Genomic DNA, 20000 nt, shown 5'->3' with positions numbered 1-20000 from the left:
CCCCCCAACTCACTCCACCCTCCCTCATATACCTTGCAACTCCATCCCTCCACCTCATCCTCGGTCTTCTCCTCCCCCTCCCTCCCTCCACTTCACCTACATACACCCTCTTAGTCAGTCTTTCATTCTCCATTCTCTCCTCATGTCCAAACCACCTCAGTGTATTTCTCCTAATTTTCTCAACCACATCCACATCCACCCCACAACCGTCCATCACTTCGTTTGTCAACCTGTCCCTCCACGTCACTCCACATGCTCCTCTCAAGTAACTCATTTCCACTGCTCTCACTCTTGATTTGTTCCCCTCTAGCAAGGTCCACGCCTTGCTTCCAATACGTCAGGGTAGGGATCACAATACTATCATGCAGTGACTTCTTAACTTCCATACTCACCTCCCTATTTCTCATTAAAGCTTTCAGTGAACAAACAACCTTCCTTCCCTGCTGTACCCTTTCAAGCACTTCATCCCCAAAACTTCCATCCTTACTCATCACACTACCCAAGTACTTGAAAGCACTCACATTCTCCATACCCTCCTCACCTCACTGTGCATTCTGTGAGTTCATTCCTCTCAAACACCATAACTTTACTTTTGTTTACATTAACTTGCAGATTCCGCTTCTTACACACTGTCCCAAATTCATTCACCAAACCTTGCAACTCCCATTCATCGTCACTCAACAATACTGTATCATCAGCAAACAGCAACACCGGAATCTTCCACATCTCATCCCCATTCATTAGAGCCACCCCCACATCCACTACCCTACCTTGCACCTCGTTTATAACACCATCCATGTATATATTAAACAGCCATGGAGACATCACACATCCCTGTTTCAGTCCCACATTTAGATCAAAGAATTCACTCAGCTCACCACCCACTCGCACCGTAGCCCTAGCTCCTTCGTACATACTCTTCACAGCACTCAGCAATTTCCCCTCCTCTCCATATATTCCTAATACCTTCCACAAACCTTGTCTATCATATGCTTTCTCCAAGTCCATGAAGGCAACATACACTTTCTTTCCCTTCTCTAGATACTTTTCCACTAAACATCTTCGAACAAATATCTGATCTACACACCTCTTTCCCTGCCTAAATCCTTCTTGTTCTTTTCCAACTAGCTCCTCTGTTATATGCCTAACCCTATCAGTGAGTATTCTACCATATACTGTATTTTTCCAGGCACACTAAGAAAGCAAATACCCCTATGATTACCATATACTTCTCTCTCCCCTTTTCCTTTGTATAAAGGAACAATTATACCTGATTTCCAGTCCTCTGGAACCCTTCCCTCTTCCCAAGCCAATCTACACAACTTCCATATCCACTCCACAACAATCTCACCCCCATACTTCAGCATTTCATCACACACTCCATCAATTCCTGGGGCCTTTCCCATCTTGATCTTCTGCACTGCTTCCACTACTTCCACCCTATTGATCTCTTCCTCCCTCCTCTCATCTCTTCTTTTCCCAGCCATTCCCCAACCACTTATACTCACACTGCTTTCACTCTCTACATTCAACAAATCCTCAAAGTGCTCCTTCCATCTCCTCAATTTCTCTTTTTTCTCCACCAACAATCTATTATTCTCATCTTTCACTCCCCTACCATTTCCCCTTTCACACTGTCTTACGTTCTTTACCTCCTTCCAAAACAATTTATTACTCTTTCTCCATTTTACACTCAGATAGCTAGGAAAGGGCATAAAAAAAATCTTTATGATTTCTAACATAAATATTCATTACCAATCCTACATGTCCATTGGGGGAGGTGGTAGCTGAATCAGCAGAGAGGCAGCCTGCAGTTCTAATGGACCCAGGATCGAATCCTGGCTGGGGCAGGAAACAGTTTAAGGATTTGAATTTCCTAAAAAGCAGACTTCCCTGATCTACCAGATGACCCACCGACATGTCATAAAAATACCCCAGCTAATACCAATACACCAGTCCTATATGGGACAGCCCTAGCATGTATTCAATACAGATGGTGGGTGTTAGCACCAAAGTGGTGACATGTGAAGGTGTAGGAGGACTACTGGACCTTGGGACAGGTCAATGCCCCCTAGAAATATGCCCTGAAGCCTTTGCCCAGAGTCAGACATGTATTTAAAAAAAAAAAAAAAAAAAAAAAAAAATGGCAACAGCATTTTCTGAACTAATACTGAAAAAATTTTCAGGTTTTCAAATTTAACTCATAATATGATGGCTTGGTTTTACTTTGGTTGCACAAAAAGTTATGTTATTTAGCTTAAGAACGAGTTTTCAAACTAAAATGCAGTGTTGTATTTTACTATGTATCCAGGAAACTATTTACTATACTAGGTAGTAACCATATAACCATATGAATCTGGTACTTTTGTGAGTTAAGGTGCTTCAGCTGGATGAACCCTGTGTGAGTTCCATCTGAGGGGTGGTTGGGGTTTCTTGCTGGCATAACAGCACTCAAGGGAAAGTGAAGACAGTCACTGTTGCCTTAAATGCTGGAACTGACTAGCCTAGCCCTGAGCACTTATGCTACTGTTGATGTGGGGCAAAATGGGATTGAATGTTGTTTAAAAAAAAAAAAAGTTCATACTGACACTCTGATAACTATTCCAGGGCTGTCATGGTTTTCAGGATGGTCAAGTTTTCTTGAGTGAGGATAAAAAGAAGACGCCAAAAACAACAGATACTCAGTGAGAAGAATGATTTGGATGAATACAGTCGCAGTTCTGGTGGTGGTGGCACTGACTGGGGTGGTGGTGGCACAGCAGCATGAAGCTTATAAGAAACCTGTAACCATTCCCCGGTGTTGTCAGGAAGGATTCAACTTTGACTCAGAACACAACTGCACTGCAGATCCTAATAAACCATTCCATCCACTGGCTGTGGCTGGCGAATCTGCTGTTGTGATTCATCATGTTGAAAATACTGATGCCACAAAAATTTCTTGCAAAGTTGGGGAAAAAGTGGTGCTTGGAAACAGCAACAGTGGAAGGACACTTTTACTTTTGGAGGAAGATTCAATTCGTCTTATTTCATATCAAAATGGAGAAATCACTGAACCACAGCAGTTTTGCATGGCTAGAGAAATCAGTAATGACCACAATGCTATGCCAAATTATGTAGCCAAATTTTGCATGCCAGATCTTGAATACCACATGAAATTAGCATGTGCTGACTCCACATGTGTCAGAAAATGTTGTGCAACAGGAAAATTTTTGGTAGATAATTTTTGTGAATCAATACCTGCAGGGAAAGAGTGGCATCCAGTTTTTTTAAGCAACAATAAAACTACTTCTCCTCCCTCAGACTTAAAGGTGATTCATGGTTTCCCTTATTGTGAACACTTGCTAGTTTATGATGATCACCAGCTCCTTCCTACTGGGGATGTCCTTTTATCAGGTCATACAGTGCCTGTCCAGGATTACTGCATTGACTTCAGGAATCATGAAGTTACCAACTCAACACAGGAAATTGCACTGGTATGTGACATAATAGTATGGTACCAAAATTGTGATGCTTACAATTTTATAATCACTTCACTGGAACAGACTATGTACTGAAATTAAACAATTAGCATCCCTGTTTTGTCAAAACTCCACTTACAACTGGTGAAACAAGCAGAGTTCTACAATATCTTAATTAATACATCTTAGAATATGGTTAGGCTTTTCATGATGAAGTCACCAACTTGGGGAAGATAATCATTTCTGTTACTGAGCAGCATAAGCTGTTTTGATTCTAGTTATCAGAGAAACTGATATACTCAACATATTTAACTTCCTTCCCATCCACAGGGATGCCTTAGAAATGGCCTGCAGCTGCCCTGCCCTTGGAAATACAAGATACTAATACCAATCCTCATGAGTGTATCATGTGTATGCCTGTTATTCACCTGGGTTGTGTACATCTCAGTGTGGCAGTTGAGGACATGCACCACTGGACGCTGCCTTATTTCCTTCATCAGTGCCATGTTTGTTGCCTTCATCACCCTCATGGCCCTCAATTTGCGCACTACCATATCATATGCAGAGTGTGCAGTCACAGGTTAGTTTCATAATTTTTTTATTGTATAGTGTAAAAGCTTCCCCACAAACTTCAGTCTACAGCAGTTAACGTCCAACTGTTACAGATTTTTTTATAAACGGAGGACACCAGTAGTCTGTTGAATGGATTTTTTCTTTCTAAATTTAATGTACTTTTCCTTCCACTGTTCATCTTTTTTTTTTGGGGGGGGGAAAAATACTGTAAAAATATCTTTTACTTTAGTCCAGCTTTGATATGAGGTGTGTACCATAAATCCTAAAATTTCTGCTTCTATTTCAGGGAGAATAACTCACTTCAGTGTATTAGCAATGTTCTTCTGGCTTAACGTCATGAGCTATCATGTCCTCTCAGTTGCCAGGTGAGCAGAGAATTTTTAAACAACAGTGTGAACTATGTTTAAAAATTCATGTCTGAGGTTAGTCACATGTGTTAATATTATCTGCTGACATCACTACTTTTACTTTTGTTTTGTTTCATTTACAATGAATCCATCATGCTTGTATGCTTCACTCCTGGTCACCTTATGGCTGCTTTCTATGCTGCTTGATCTCTAGCAGCCACTCCATTCAATCCCTTATCCCTGAGGTCATACACCATGACTGTCTACATTTTTATTTCATATGTCTGGACACATCGCTGTGTATGATATTATTTCTGTTGGGGTCTTAAAATCTTATAATGTTTATCTGATTTTCAAGCATCTTTTTACCTTCATTTCCATGTTTTTGTGTATTAGAACAGTTTCCTACTTTCAGAATACTGTAATTAACATTCACTGTTCATCCAAGATTGTCATTTACTTCCCCTTTTTTCTCTTCACTAATCTTTTATGATGCATTTTACTCTGACGGTGCAGTATTTCTTCTTTCATATAAACCCTTTCCTTGCATCCATTCTAGCTACTTCTTTCTCTTTCCCCAACTGTCCTCTAAAACTCTTTATCCTACCAAACTGTACCTTTCTTACTACAGTACTTTAGTTGCTAACCTTGCAACTCCACACACATCTTCAGCATTCCTAACCAAACACTTCCTAAATGCATTCCACACTCTAGATCCAATTGCTCTCAGTTTGTTAACACTGCCTTAACCAGATATTCATATGTCACTTCTTTGTTTCTCAACTTCTCCACTTTCAGATTTTTGCTCTGACTGCTCCTCTCTCTATATATCCACCTTGCTCCTCTCAATTTACCATTGCATACCACAATCATATGATCAGATAAACCTCCATATTGTCCTCTCACTGCCTTTTTATCAATAATTCTCCCAAGCCTCTTTCTCTCTACATGCACATCATCAATAAGGCTCCTCTTGGCATTCTCTCCAGTCTCTCTGTACAAAACATACTTGTGTGCTTACAATGTGAATTACTAAATCCATAACCTCCTTTCCTGACATGTGTCCTTCAGTTGGCTTCCACTATCATTTTCTCCTAATTCTCCATAAGGACCCATTACTTCATTCACAGGACCAATACCAACTCTCCTGTTCATATTACCTGTCATGAATACTCTGTAACTACTGAGCATCTCTCCTACTGCTCCATCCAGCTGGTCACAGAACCTGTCCTTTTCTCCTCACCTCTGTCATTGCAGGGTGCATACACACTAGTCACTGCAACTTTTCTCTTTTCAAATTGGAAACAAACACACATACACCTTGACCTGACACATTTATAATATTTCAAGCCTCTCTGCTTCTCATTATTCATCGGTAGTGCAGCTCCTTCCTTACATTATCCACATGCATTCATACACATGATAGATTGATTCCAGATTTATGATAAGCAGATTATGCGAGTGAGGTGCTGTACATGAGTAAGAGTGGTGTGAGATGGAGAAAGGAGAAGGGGTTGCTTATGGGAGGAAACAAGGCAACATGGAAATGTATAATACATGATGACCACCCCATTTAGGATGAAGGCACCTGGCTAAAGACACATACTCTACATTTTATACTTACATAATGTCCTCTACTGTACACATAAGTCCATTTTTATAAGTTGGTGATATGTTCCAAAATATTACTTTTTTTTTTTTAAATACAAGTGGCATTGTACACTCAGTGACACTGCTAAATTAGATTATATGCTCCAATGGAACATAACAGCAGAATGACCATTAGGAAAGGTGACATACAACAAAGGGTTAGTGTATATACTGTACCTGTACTTGTGCATATTCTCTTACCTCTTTATCTTTTCTGTACTGCGATGTGTCTAGGTCAGGGACAATGGAGAAACAGAATAGTCCAAGGCTGTTCCTGATGTATTCTGCATATGCATGGGGCTGTCCATTGGTTGTGACGCTGGTCGGCTTTGTGTTGGATCTCACAGAGGCTCATGTTATCCGTCCAGACATGTTCATCAACTGTTGGATTGCTGGTATGAGTGTGTGAAGATACACCTTATAATTACTCTTACCCTTTACAACATGACACCTTTTTAATTTTATTTTTACCGATTTCTTTCTGTCACCACGAAGCACACTGCAGCAATAGGCCTAAATGATAATACTGTAACGTGTGTATTATTTTTTTAACTTCAACTCAAAATAACCAATTCTGATAATTTTTCTGCTTATGTGGCCTATTATCACTCCAACCAGGTGCAGCCCATGTGTGTCCCAAGTGAGGGGTGGTTAGGGCTTACTGCTCGTGTAATGCCCCTCAAGTGAAAGTGAGGGTGGTCACCATTGTTTTAAATGTCAGGACTGAGTAGCCTGACTCTGGGCCAATATGCTCAGGTTTATATGGGGCAAAATGAGATTCATGATGATGATGATGATGATGATAATGATCATGATGTAGCCCATCATGACGGTGGACATAAATCATCAAGGGAATTCATCAAAGCACTATCTAATAGGGAAGTTTATGAGCACCTGCAACTAAAACTATGTTAAATATACACAAGAAATTTCTGCCGACATAAGCAATGCCTGAGGGTAGAGATTGATAGATCAGTGAGTGGGGTTTATCTCTTCTCTGAAAAGTCAATGGATTGCACTGTACTGTATCTGTTAATCATGAATATTTTGCATGTTAACTACTGGTGATGGGCTGGGAGTTCCATACTATAGTCCTTTCACCTTAAACTGGCCTATACTTTTGCTTCTGTGCAGCTTATTTTATGTAGTTTAATAGCACTGTAAGACAATACAGTACTATGCCTCTACATCCTTTCCATGGCATTTCTCATGACTAGCACTAATAATGTTCAAGTGTTAACGTATTGTTGCAACTCTGCATTCAAGACGAAGAGATAGCAATTTTAGGCCATGTTAGGGTAAAAATGGTATAGTGATGATGAAGCCACGATTACTACCCGGCAGATAGTACGGCAAAGTGGGTCTACATGTATGGTATCATCCTGTGCATCTTGATTGTCAATATTGGATTCTTCATTGCTTCTATCAAGTTCCTTAAGCAGACACAGTACAGCCCTAATACTGGAAGCTTAAACCACAACATCAGGTAAGAAAATTTAAAAACTTAAATGCTGTATAACTTCTAATGGGCAACATAGAAGATAATGGTACATTTAACTGGAGGAAGCTGGAAAAACAGTTTTTAAACTAGTCATCATCACTATCATCATCCAGACCTCCTTTCCCACCCTAAGGCAGGGTGAAGAGTAGCAATGTCCAGACACCCTAAGTTTACCAAATCCAATGGGCCACACTTCCATTCACTCATCATTCAAGTCCCTGGAATCCTGGCTCTATCTGATACACCAAAAAACTTTCATCACATTCTGTAGCTTCACACAAATGTATCCAATAGAGTCAATGCGAATGCTGTCATGTTAAAAAGGGGTGCCAAATCCTTGATCATGCACTTCTCAAAACATTCATCCAGTCAGCTCGATCTCTTGTCAGTTCCCTAGGTTCGCAGACTTCCATACCTCTCTTCCTCACACACTCATCCACCATATCCCTCCACCTTCTCCTTGGCCTACCTCACCTCCTCCCTCCTTTAAATTCACTCAGGTATAGCTTTTTCACCACTCTATTGTTATCCATTCAATCCACATGACCATACCATCTCAGTGCACTCTCTTCTATTCTGGTGTCCACAGACTTTCTCATTCCACATCTTTCACGAATCACATTATTTTGTATCCTATCCACTCTCACTACTGCACATACATTCCTCAGCGGTCCCAACTCCACTGCTCTCACTCTTGACATTTCATTTTCATGCCACACCATAGTCTCACATCCCTATGTTAGTGTTGGTACTAAAACTCCTTCATATAAGCCTCATGCAGCTGCAACACTCAAGCCTCTGTTTCTTATCAAAGCCTTCATTGCACCTTCTACTTTTCTTCCTTGTGTCACTCTACTTTCCAATTCTTTTGCACATTTTCCTCTCTTTTCTATCACTGTACCCAGGCATTTGAACTCTCTCACCAATTCCAATCTCTCTCCAATCACTGTAACAGCACACTGGGAGTCACCTCTCTCTTGACTACCATCATTTTACTTTTTTCTACATTTACTCTCAAGGCATGATGCTCACAGACACCAGCAAAACTCTACACTAGTCTGCCAAGTTCTCGTTTGGTTACTGCCAGTAGCACTGCATCATCAGCATACAACAAATTTGAGATATTCCATCCATTACCATTCATTAGCAGTGCCATCCCTCTCTCCATTACCTGTACTTTTTACTTCTCTCATCACACCATCCATGTATATAGTGAACAACCATGGGGACATCACACAACCTTGTCACATGCCCACACTGATCTTGAACCATTCACACAGATGCCCATTTACCCTTACATAATCATGCCTCACAACTATCATAAAAACTCCTGATGGCACCCAGCGCCTTATCATCTACACCATACATGCGCAAAACCTTCCACAATCCTTCTCTGTCTACTTTGTTATATGCTTTTTCCAGATCTATAAATGCCATAAACACCTTATCATCCAGATCCATTTCATTCCATTTCATTGATTCCAACTCCTCCCCAACTTTGGTCCTGTATTCATCTGCCATTTCTTTGATCCTCAGCTTCTTGACTTTCTGTAACATCACTTTACTGGTCAGTAATTATCTGTATATTTTAGTGGGCTTCATGGTAAAAAACGAATGTCCAAAACCGGTTATATATACCAGCAACTTGAACTTCCTGTATTATAATGTCTTCAGCACAGTGCACAGTGATGTTCTGAAACTGCTAATGTATGTCTCCCATTTTCTTTAGTGCCTGGGTGTACTTCAAGCTGTTTATCTTTACTGGCATTCTGTGGGTGACAGATGTGATCTTTTTGGCAACCACCGATGTGGGACTCACCACGCACTGTGATGTTCTGTGAGTACTATAACTTCTGAATTTTGGTTAGCAAATAAAAAAATTTGTAATAATCATTTAAATTATAAAAGCTTCAACATGCCTGCATGAGGTGGCCTTGGTCATCTCATGGTGGCTTCCATGCTGCTCGATATCTAGGAGCCTCTCTATTCAGTCCCTTATCCTTCGACTAACCTTGTCCCAGGTCTTTTTCAGTCTGCCTCTCTCAACCCTAATAATGTATTGTGAAACTTGAGGGAAAAATTTATAGCTCAAGTTATACTTTCTCTGATAACTTACAGTGAATAAGGAGAATACTGTTGGTTTTACAATGAGTAATGTTATAAAATCTGAGTAATTTAAGACATCTCACCTTAAGAGTCCAAGCAAAATAACTGAATTAACAAGATTTGACTTGTATTATAACTGCAAATACAAATTTTAGACTATTCTAAGGTTTCACACATCCTTATAAATATAATATTTTTTTAAATACATTTTCCTAATGGACTGATTAAAGATTTTAATATTGTGAAAATTGTATGAGTTTTTTCTTTTTTTAAATAATTAAAATTTTGGAAGCACCTTAAGAAATGCAACAATGCTGTCATTAACCACCACAGCAATCACGGTGACTAACAGGGGTTTATCTTAACACAGGATTTAAAGTCAAGGAAAGAGGTGCTAAAAACTCCACAATGACTTATATAAAGCTGCCCTTAAGTTTTCCTGATATATTTAGATGGCTGCACCTGGTAGCCAGTGCTTGAACCATATTTGACCCCAACGGAAGCAAGTTGATGCCAGTGTCAACCATGCACCAACTCTCAGGTGTTACTGTGGCTGATCTGAACATTTACTCCATCATTTTCCTTGTCTGTTCTCCTGTGGAATCTATGCTTTTCTGAGATCAAGCAATGTAGCTTGTAGTCTCTCCATTCTTCTGTACCCCCAACAGGATGAGGGAAAGGGGAAGCAGCTGCATCCAGCTTATTTCTGCCTGCCCTGGTAAAGCCGCAGATCACTGACTTTCCTTCACCATCATCCATTTCAAACTACTGACTACCCAGAGGGCTTGAGTACAAAAACAGGGTCTGGGCATGCTGCTTCCTCTCTCCCACCCATAAAATCTTTTCTGCCACACTTCTCAGACCTCTGTTCCCCAGGGTCCATCCCCAAGGCCAGTGCTGTAGAGGTCTTTGTTTCAAGATTTTTAACACTTCTTAGGAGTTGCCAACTTAAAAAATAACTGCTAGTTACTGTATTATTTTGGCTGCAGATTAGATGTACTCTATGGCTGAAAAGTCATCTCAGTTCAGACTTTCCCTACAAAATTGTAACTTCTATTCTTCACTTTTTTTCTTTTTTTTTCCCATTTAGGCACATCATCTTTGATATTGTCAATGGCCTCCAAGGTGTCTATGTTTTCCTGGTGGCAGTCTGCCTCAGAAGGGATCTCAAGGTAAGATGACTAAAATGAGGTAGGGGACTGATAAAGGTTTTAGTTTGCACACAAAATGGTTTCAGCTCAGTCTGCTCATTTGGGCTACAATAAGTTATATAGAGCTAATTCAGCTTAAAGAAAATTGTAGTGTGCTAAGTACTACTAGTGGAACTGATATGTGATGAATGACATGTAAAAGTTAAAACAATGAAAAGGCAGTAGGTGTAGCTAAGATGAATGCTGATATGATAACAATTAAAGTACTGTAGTGACGGCAATCTAATATTTGTGGCTAACTTGTGAAGGCATAAGATACAAGATGAGTGGTCCATGGTGCATTTATATGGCTGAATAGCAATGTGAAGTGTGCATTGATGTGACTGCATGGTGCAGTGATATGGCTGAACAGCAAAGTGAGTTGTGCAGTGATGTGATTAACTGGTGGAGAATGAGTGGTGAAGATGAAGTGGCACTGTTATATGACTGAATGATGGACAATGAGAGTTGGAGTAAGTGGTAAACTGATATGGATTTGTGGTGGAGAATGAGTGATAGCGTGGTAAACCAGCCACCTCATGTTATCTTTTTTTTATGCACAATTTTTTCTCACTGAACCAGATTACAGTACATCCCTCACCCCCAGGCGGTTGGTGGTGGTGACCATTATCCACTCACTTGATGTAGTGCTGCCTACCTCTTCCTTCACCTTTATCTTTCATACTCTGTGTCTGCCCACCTCTTTTCCTATTTCTTCCATCCTTCCTGTCACTTATTATTCTTCTTCTTTCTACTTCAGGTGGCTCTAAACTAAGTGACAAGGCTGATGGCTTCCTGTAACCTAGGAAACCATTACCAACATTAGATGGTAACCATATAAACAAATAATGGGGTGACATGGAGGCTACTATGGTGTCACTGTTAACTTGATGGGGAGACACAAATGCAGCACCCATCTGGGAACCAATCCTCTACACTCTTGACCACACATGGCGTTGTCTGTGGAAGAGGAACATCAGCTCAGGCAGTTGCCTGCCTGCAGTTGACGGGTCTTTACGGTCAGACAGACCGAGGTTACTCAACAATGACAAAACAACTTTCTTCACCCCTCATTATTTGATATCTAAACATCTCTTGAATAATGTATTTACTACTCATTCAAAACTAAAATTGGTTTCCTGGGATTATTACAGGTTTTCCACTGTGGCCTGCCTATGATGGTACCAGTGTCCACGGGAAATGAGGTAGTAACCAGCAATCCCCATGAAGTGTCAGAGCTGGTGAACAATACTTAAATGCAATATTTTTACAGGGTGGTACATTAAGAAATCAAAAGAGGAGGGAACAGATTAAAGTGATTAACTGTATTATAGTTAATACAGTACTATGATGGATGGCAGAATGTAGGAAAATTATCTACTTCTGTTTTCTATAGCCCTAAGTTTTCCTGGCACTGGAAATATCACAAATGTCTATAAACACTTTTCCAGTGACAGGTGTTGGATCACTGTCAGCACTGGTTTTAGATGCTGGAAGAAATGCAAGTTAAAATTGCATAAATCAAAGAACAATTCTGTGGGAAGATAACTTGGAACTGTAGGCCACAAGATCTTACTTTTTGTGGCTCTTTCATTTCCATCTACACAGAATTTATGCATCTTGCAAATATTACATCTTACATATATCTCAGTTAGGACATACAATAAATAGACCATGTTACAGGGATCCTTGTGCATTAAATACTCACATAACAAATGACAAACATGAGAGAAAATACAATAGACATTACCTTTTCCTTGTAAATTGTTTCAACTCCCATTAAATACAACTTTAACATCTTACTAAAAATTACCTCACATAGGTCTGTCTGTATATTTAGAGTTTCTTAATACTCTATATTATTTGACACAGGAAATGATACAACTGATAGCATCAGTAATTCACCCCACAAGATCTGAATACACTACTCCACAAACAGTGAGCATAACAGTGAGCATTTTCCAAGTGAGGAAAAAGAAAAATTATACAATGGTTAACTCCACTACTGCAAATCTGTGTCTTTTATAAGGCCTATGCAACTAAGACATGAGGGTATTGTAATGCTATTGGTTCAATATCTACATTTGATTCTGCAGCAAGGAAGAGAATCACTAAACAGTAAGGCATAGTAGCAATGCTACTTGATTATTTTCAAGCACATTTTAATGAAGCTACTGTTTATAAACAGAACAGTAATCTACCCTGCTTACTGACTACTAACAATATACAGTACTGTATCCTGGAGTATATTACAGTTTTGTTCCAAGTACAGTATATAAATTAGTAATAGTACGTACATGACCTTAAAAATTAGAGATTTGAGTTAGACTTCTTATTAAGACAGATCATATGAAGCAGGTTTGCTTCCAGTGCGGCACAACCGTACAGTATGTACTTAACCTTTTCACTGCTATGACCTCACTAATGTATGTCTGCACTAACTTACGTATGTTACTGTTACAGTATTATTTTATACTGATGCAGCACTGTACAGCTGCAATTACCTTTAATAACAGTCCAATCCTTTAACCATAGAATATTCTATACATGAAGGCACCTGGCATTACAAAGAAAAGTATGAAAAGAATAAAGCACAGAAAGGATTCTCATTTCTCTTTTTCATTGACCATATGTCAAGAGAGGGAGGAAAATACAAGTAAAATGTCCTTCATTTACTCTCTTCCTGAAGGAGATAAATACATGGTTAAAGTTTATATATGACAAGAAAAAGAAGTATTCATTTCCTCTCTCTCCAATCTGTGCTCTCTCTAGTCATGGGATGAGAAATGGCAGCCATGGTCCAGTTGAGTGGGGTGGATATTATCATCCCCAAATCTTCTCATGGATATCAATGTCAGGCTCCTCAAAATATCTCACTGGGCCTTTCATAATTAGTCTTGGACACCCATGACTACCCCATCTTATTTAAGTCATAGCTATGCTCCTTCCAAATTGTCAAATTTGGAGTGAAAGAGTAAAAAGACCACAACATTTCAGAGCAAAGAATGTGTCTTGTACTTCTGCACCAAAAAATTTAAAGTAGTGTACCAACCTGTTTACAAGCATAACACTAACAGTAAAGCCAATCTACAGTAAATACTGGTACTATTACCATACTACAAATGTATCGTATTACTAATACTACTATATATATACAAATACAGTAATGTACTCATTGTGCTACTCTATTTAACAAAGACAGAAATATAATAGCAACAGCATTTTTTTATATCTACCATACAGTACTGAATGATTATTCTGTACCATTACATCTGTTATATTACTGTACTTGGACATGAACAGTATCTTCAACCTTGGCAATATTATGTACTCTGCTTACTAAACTATGTCAACTATGATAATTTACAATTTAGAATACATATTCAATGCTGTACAGTACAAACATTAATCTACAAATATACACATGCATGTAATAAAATATTTAATAACAGAACATTACATACTGCCATTTACCTTACTGTAATACCCATATACAGGACTGTACTTGTAGGTCCAATTCAGGGCATCTTGCATCCATATCCATATAGCTTGTTGCATCTTTGATATTATGGGTTTTTTAGCCCTAGAAAAAAAAAAAAGCAAAAGCATGCTGATTATCAAATTTTTTTAAGGTACTGTACCTGTATTAATGTCAACTGTATCCCAGTGAAAAAATATATTACTTTATTTTTTTAATGAAGCTGTTGAAATAAGAATGTAGTATTAAGTCAACTAATGTACAATCCCTTAATATGTATTATAATTGTTTAACAACTTGGCTTCATACATAGTACTTTATATATTATAAGCTTGCAATACTTGTGGCTGTGCATTATTGCTGTTACACAGTTAATTTAGGGTAGCCGTAAGAAAAATGTAACAGCTTCAAGGACCTGTACAATAAGTCTCCAGATCTGTTACTGGGATAAACTGAGCAATGATAATTACAAAATAAGCAGTTGCTGCTTAGCCCTGGTCTGTCAGGCCAGGCAGATTTGTCCAGCACACATAAGCAACTGCTTTTGCGGTGACATCCTACAGGCACGGGACAGTATTGTACATACTATACACTGTGTAGGATTCTGGCATCCCCCTGTGGTTGAGGATGCCTCATCAGAGTCATACCAGAGTCCTTTCCATGGTAATGTGCAGGGAAATATGAGGATGTTTGGCTCCCGGCTGGATGTCGCAGCTGTGCCACCCAGTGTGCACAGTACCATCATGTGTAGGCCCCTTGTCAGTGAGACAAAACATGAAGTACTTCATATGAAAGAATTTATACTGTATGTGTAGTTTTTAATGAGAAAGGTGATAAATAAATTTTAATCTTATACAATGATGATTTTTTTCTCCCCCCCTCCCCTGGATAGTGAAGCTCAAGCCATGCCACTGAAATATCATGAAATACAATACAATTCAACAACTAATAAAATAGGTGTCTCCAAAGTACAATTTTTATTACTGCCCTGATAAGGAAGTTTTTAAGGATTCCAAGAGATTTTTCTGTTAGTGTTTCCATAATAACAGAGTGGTATGTGGGAAGAACACCTAAGCACTACCTAAATTACAAGGATGAGGCATTTCAATTCCATTATGCTTGAAAAAGAATGAAAGATCCCTTTAACTCATCTATAACTTTCACAACTGAGTATGGTTCTATGTGCTGTACCTACTGTATATGAATAAAATTAATCAGTGGAATCATACTGGTAGTAAAGCCTCCATTCTTAAATAACCATAGGTTCTACGTCTGCAACAGAGACTAACACCAAAGGAATAGTCAGCTACCTCCAAAACCTCTTTATCTTAGAAGACTAAAGATTTTATATGTTTACCAAAACTATGCCTTTTGAAGTTTTGGTCAGCAACTATGATCCACTGATTACAGGAAATAGAAGGAAGAAATTGCCTGGGTGTTCTTGGCTCTGATGCCATGCATGTGGATCTGGTGCTATCCTTCTGAAGTAGACCCTATGTAAAACTATCCTTCCCATAACCATGCTTGGAATCTTAGCTAACCTAAGAAGCTGAGCAGCAATTCTGCTGCTCAAGGGACTCAACTATACTGGACATTGGCAGAGCTACTAACTAAATTTGGCTCCTGCATCTCTGCATATAAAAACTTGTATAAAGACTCAATTTTTAACATTTTTGGCATAGAGGTGTGAAAAGACATCTTTTGTCAACTACAGCACGGTCAAGATGGTCTCCTTACCTGATTTTCTGCTCCTAGGCAGATAACACATGCTAACTAAATTGTGGGCAGCTTCAAGTGGTTAATGTGAAATGAGGATATATGTGTGTGTCTGTAATCTTAGCTAACCTAAGAAGCTGAGCAGCAATTTTGCTGCTCAAGGGACTCAACTATACTGGACATTGGCAGAGCTACTAACTAAATTTGGCTCCTGCATCTCTGCATATAAAAACTTGTATAAAGACTCATTTTTTAACATTTTTGGCATAGAGGTGTGAAAAGACATCTTTTAACTACAGCACGGTCAAGATGGTCTCCTTACCTGATTTTCTGCTCCTAGGCAGATAACACATGCTAACTAAATTGTGGGCAGCTTCAAGTGGTTAATGTGAAATGAGGATATATGTGTGTGTCTGTACTGCACTTACCTAGCCAGGTGTATCCAGTACCACAGTTCTCCTCCTTACAGTGGGATGCCTGACATGTTCCCAGAAGTTCCTCAAGCAGGCACCTCTGCACATTCATCCTGCATTCATTTACTTTTCATAATTCCTAATATTTAAGTGCTATCCAGTTGTGGTATCCTCGAGTGCCCAGGGTTTCGGGGTGAACAAAGGGAATGCGACTGCAATGATTCAATAGGGGATACACCACCTGCCCCCCTGCCAGATACGAAGCCCAGAATCCATATGACCCCACAGTCATGATGGAATGAGAGCACAATGCCAACAGAGCTAGGTCCTCCTCAGCTTCATTGAGATCTGGTGTGGAAAAACAGCAACTCATTATTTTGTGCATACAGTATATGATCCTGGTGAACTTTGTTATATGTATAGGATATGTTCCAGTATACAGTATTATAGTCCTTTTTTCTTAACTTAGCTCAGATTATTGTCCTTTTGCAGCTTATTTCCTGTACCTCACTGGCAGAATAAGACAATTCTATGGCTCTACACACTCTCTATGGTACTTCTTCATGACTGGCATCATATTCTATGGTAATCTCTAGCAAAGACTTGGTATTCAAGATGGAAAGATCGGAATTTTAGGCCAGGTTAGGGTAAAAAAAAAAAAAAGAAAGAAAAAGCAAAAGAAAAAAAAGTACAGACTGACTTTTATCCTGGACTCAATCTCTAAATAAACTAAAATAATTTACCTGAGAAGACTACATCAGTGATATTGCCAAGGATTTTTTGGGCATGAGGCAAGTCATCTGAGCATACCACAAACACAGGTGATGTCAGGGTGTGGCGGTAGTGGCTCAGAGCAGCGTGGTAGTATGATGGCCCTGGCAGACTGCAGTTGAAGAAGTTCTGGAATTGCATGATAAAAAGACATACACTGCTGTAGTTCACAATCAATATGTACTTTTACTTTTCATTAGCAGCAGCATCAAACTGTGGAAAATCTTACAAACGAAACAAAAACACACACACACACGCACACACACACACAGCCAGTCATGCTTTACTAACCTGCATGTATCTGATATAATCCCCACGACGGATGTGGAGACCAACGAATGTAACATCATCACCCTTCCTTGCTTTTACACTGTTCAGGAAAGCTTTGGCCTGTTAAAAAGCAACAAAATATCTGATAAACTGTATTACTGACATAAGATGTACTGTGAGGGATTATGTAACAGCAGCTATTCACCATTATACAACTGTAAATGGACTAGGCATGTGCCCTGAATTTTGTTAAAAAGGTGGGGGGGGGGGAGATGGGCAAAAGTGAAGCTTCTTCCCTCTTATCTTGCTTATACTGTACTCCAAATACTTCCAATATTTTTTTAAATGCCTCCCACCACACCAAACCCATTGCTGAAAATAAGAGAGTAGATCTCAAACGGGCATTTTGAGTCCACAGTTTATTCTGAGGAAGCCTTTGTGGTACCCGAGGAGGGGGGGGGGAGGTTGCTTTCATTGCATCCCTCCTTGGGTACTGTACATATCTGGTTGGAAAAATATATACAGCAATTAAGAATATAAATTATCTATGTCAAGAGGAATCCAACTACATAAAAGAAGAAAAACTGGGTAAAACTACTGAATATTGTTTGTACTGCATGGTAGGTATAACCCTTGGAAACCTACTTTAGATAGGAGCTCTGAACGAATTCTGAAGTTGTTTCGGATGGTGTGGTGGTGGCCTGCCAACATCTTCATACGATTTGGATAACCTGTCAATGAGAATATAACATCAATTCTCACACATACAAAACTGCCAGATCTAGAATAAACATCAATTCAAGTAAGCCTCTGTTATTAAGGGGACCATACTTGGAGATGCAACATACACAGGTATGTTTTCAGCCCACAGTTTACAAACATCCAGTTCAACCCACATGCACTTCCTGTAACATTCACCTTAACATGCACTACTACTTTGTTGAATGTGCTCAAAACTGAAAAAAAATTTCTGATTCCATATAGTTAAAAAGTAAATAAGTAATATAAATAATACCCAGATATGTGATTTCTACTCCATAAAACTGGATGAAAACCTTTGACATTAGCTATGTGAAATAAAGAATCTTTGTGGTAATGGAAAGTTGACATCAAGCACTAATCATGCATCACACTTGCCTTCCAGAACGTAGATTTTTTCCAACCCATCCTTTTCGTATTCCTCTATAGCTCTGATGAATGTGGGTAGGAGGTGGCTGACCATGTCGTTGTTGATGTAGTCAGGCTTCACCAACTCTAACATTTCTGTGCCCTCCATCTCAATCAGGACCTCTTGACCTAGGTGCAAGAATTAGGGCCATAATTCACCTGGCTTTGTAAGCTTTTTCCTGATTAGTTTCTGGTACACATTACATTTTATTATCTTCTTGTGTGTTACTGATGCAAGCTTTGTTGATACTACTGTGATATTTTGGTAAAGAAAATGATAAGGCATGCAAAATATATCATTATGAAAACACTAATACGAAACCTACTATGCCATCTGAACTGGGCTCTTAAACCTGCATAATGAAATTCTGTTAAGTGTGAGGATATAACAAAATCAGCCTAACTTGGATCCTCTGTAGACATAATGAGACAATATCTATCCATCATCCAACCATGTGTTGTCCCTTCAGAATCATAGGATTGAAGGGCTAAGCTGTTCAGTCCAGACATTTCAGGTAAGAGGATCTATCACTCACCTCTAAGTGGTAATGTGAAAGAATAAACTCCAAACATTCCTAGGATTTGAGCCCTTATAGGCCCTTGAGTGATATTCTGTGAGTACTGGCAATGGTGATGAATAAATTTCCATCCATCCTCACAATTTGAACATTATGAGTGACATTTATTTGATATGACTTAACTCATTATGAACCATCAGGCTTCTATTTGTTGGTGTTGTTTCTAGAGGAGTTCTCTGACTCAATCTGATAATTGCAACACAATATTCAATGCTCTTCCACGAAATCCCACCCTTAAGTCAAGAAACCACACTCACTAATATCACCATTAATAACATCCCAACTCCCACATATGATATATAGAGCTTGTCACTTGGGCAATGGTGGGTATTAATGCTTAAATGGTTATGTTTGGGAACTGTTGGGGTGGTCACTTCACTGATATGAACACATGAAATACACGGTAGTGACCCCAGTTTATATCACTCTTTTGGGCTGTTCTGTTGCTGTCCTTACTTGTTTTTAACACAGGAGGGCTATTGAACTCAACATCGGACATCCTAGACCACGCCAAAGCTGGGTATAAGAATATTGCACAATATTATAATGGTCGATGCCTAAACTATCATCATTAACCGGGATCAAACTGTGCAGTGCATATGGTAGCAATACTTGGTAATTAATTCACAGCTTACTAATCCTGTTTCAAAAGTTTATAATGTACTGTACACGGAACATCCTGCTTATCAAATATACCACAGGCTAACGTAAAGTGTTCTGAACCATTCCCCACTGGCATCACTCACCCAGGACGGGCAGTGTGAGGTAGTGTGGGTCTAGAA

General features: G+C 39.2%; 2 protein-coding genes across 2 annotated transcripts in view; one reads left to right on the top strand and one right to left on the bottom strand.

Moving 5' to 3' along the window:
• LOC145401380 (putative G-protein coupled receptor Mth-like 6) overlaps positions 1 to 12081 on the top strand; it is a 23721-nt gene extending 11640 nt beyond the window's left edge. Inside the window, exons 2-9 of the mRNA XM_080273714.1 lie at positions 2608 to 3473; positions 3789 to 4038; positions 4318 to 4396; positions 6263 to 6423; positions 7373 to 7514; positions 9259 to 9366; positions 10726 to 10807; positions 11980 to 12081. Coding sequence (XP_080129840.1) covers positions 2694 to 3473; positions 3789 to 4038; positions 4318 to 4396; positions 6263 to 6423; positions 7373 to 7514; positions 9259 to 9366; positions 10726 to 10807; positions 11980 to 12081 — 1704 coding nt within the window. The 5' untranslated portion in view covers positions 2608 to 2693. The remainder of the gene's footprint in view (positions 1 to 2607; positions 3474 to 3788; positions 4039 to 4317; positions 4397 to 6262; positions 6424 to 7372; positions 7515 to 9258; positions 9367 to 10725; positions 10808 to 11979) is intronic.
• Positions 12082 to 16571: 4490 nt separating this feature from the next.
• LOC145401371 (galactoside alpha-(1,2)-fucosyltransferase 2-like) overlaps positions 16572 to 20000 on the bottom strand; it is a 9228-nt gene continuing 5799 nt past the window's right edge. Inside the window, exons 3-8 of the mRNA XM_080273702.1 lie at positions 19965 to 20000; positions 18611 to 18769; positions 18119 to 18204; positions 17495 to 17593; positions 17176 to 17332; positions 16572 to 16780 (exon numbers count right to left, since the gene is read on the bottom strand). The exon at positions 19965 to 20000 is cut by the window's right edge and continues 163 nt beyond it. Coding sequence (XP_080129828.1) covers positions 16572 to 16780; positions 17176 to 17332; positions 17495 to 17593; positions 18119 to 18204; positions 18611 to 18769; positions 19965 to 20000 — 746 coding nt within the window. The remainder of the gene's footprint in view (positions 16781 to 17175; positions 17333 to 17494; positions 17594 to 18118; positions 18205 to 18610; positions 18770 to 19964) is intronic.

This window comes from Coenobita brevimanus, chromosome 6 (genome assembly GCF_032717465.1).
Source record: "Coenobita brevimanus isolate Jiangsu-jjx chromosome 6, ASM3271746v2, whole genome shotgun sequence".
In the NCBI taxonomy this organism is placed as follows: domain Eukaryota; kingdom Metazoa; phylum Arthropoda; class Malacostraca; order Decapoda; family Coenobitidae; genus Coenobita; species Coenobita brevimanus.
Note: the sequence above shows the minus strand (reverse complement) of the source record. Positions and strands in the feature narration are given on the sequence as shown.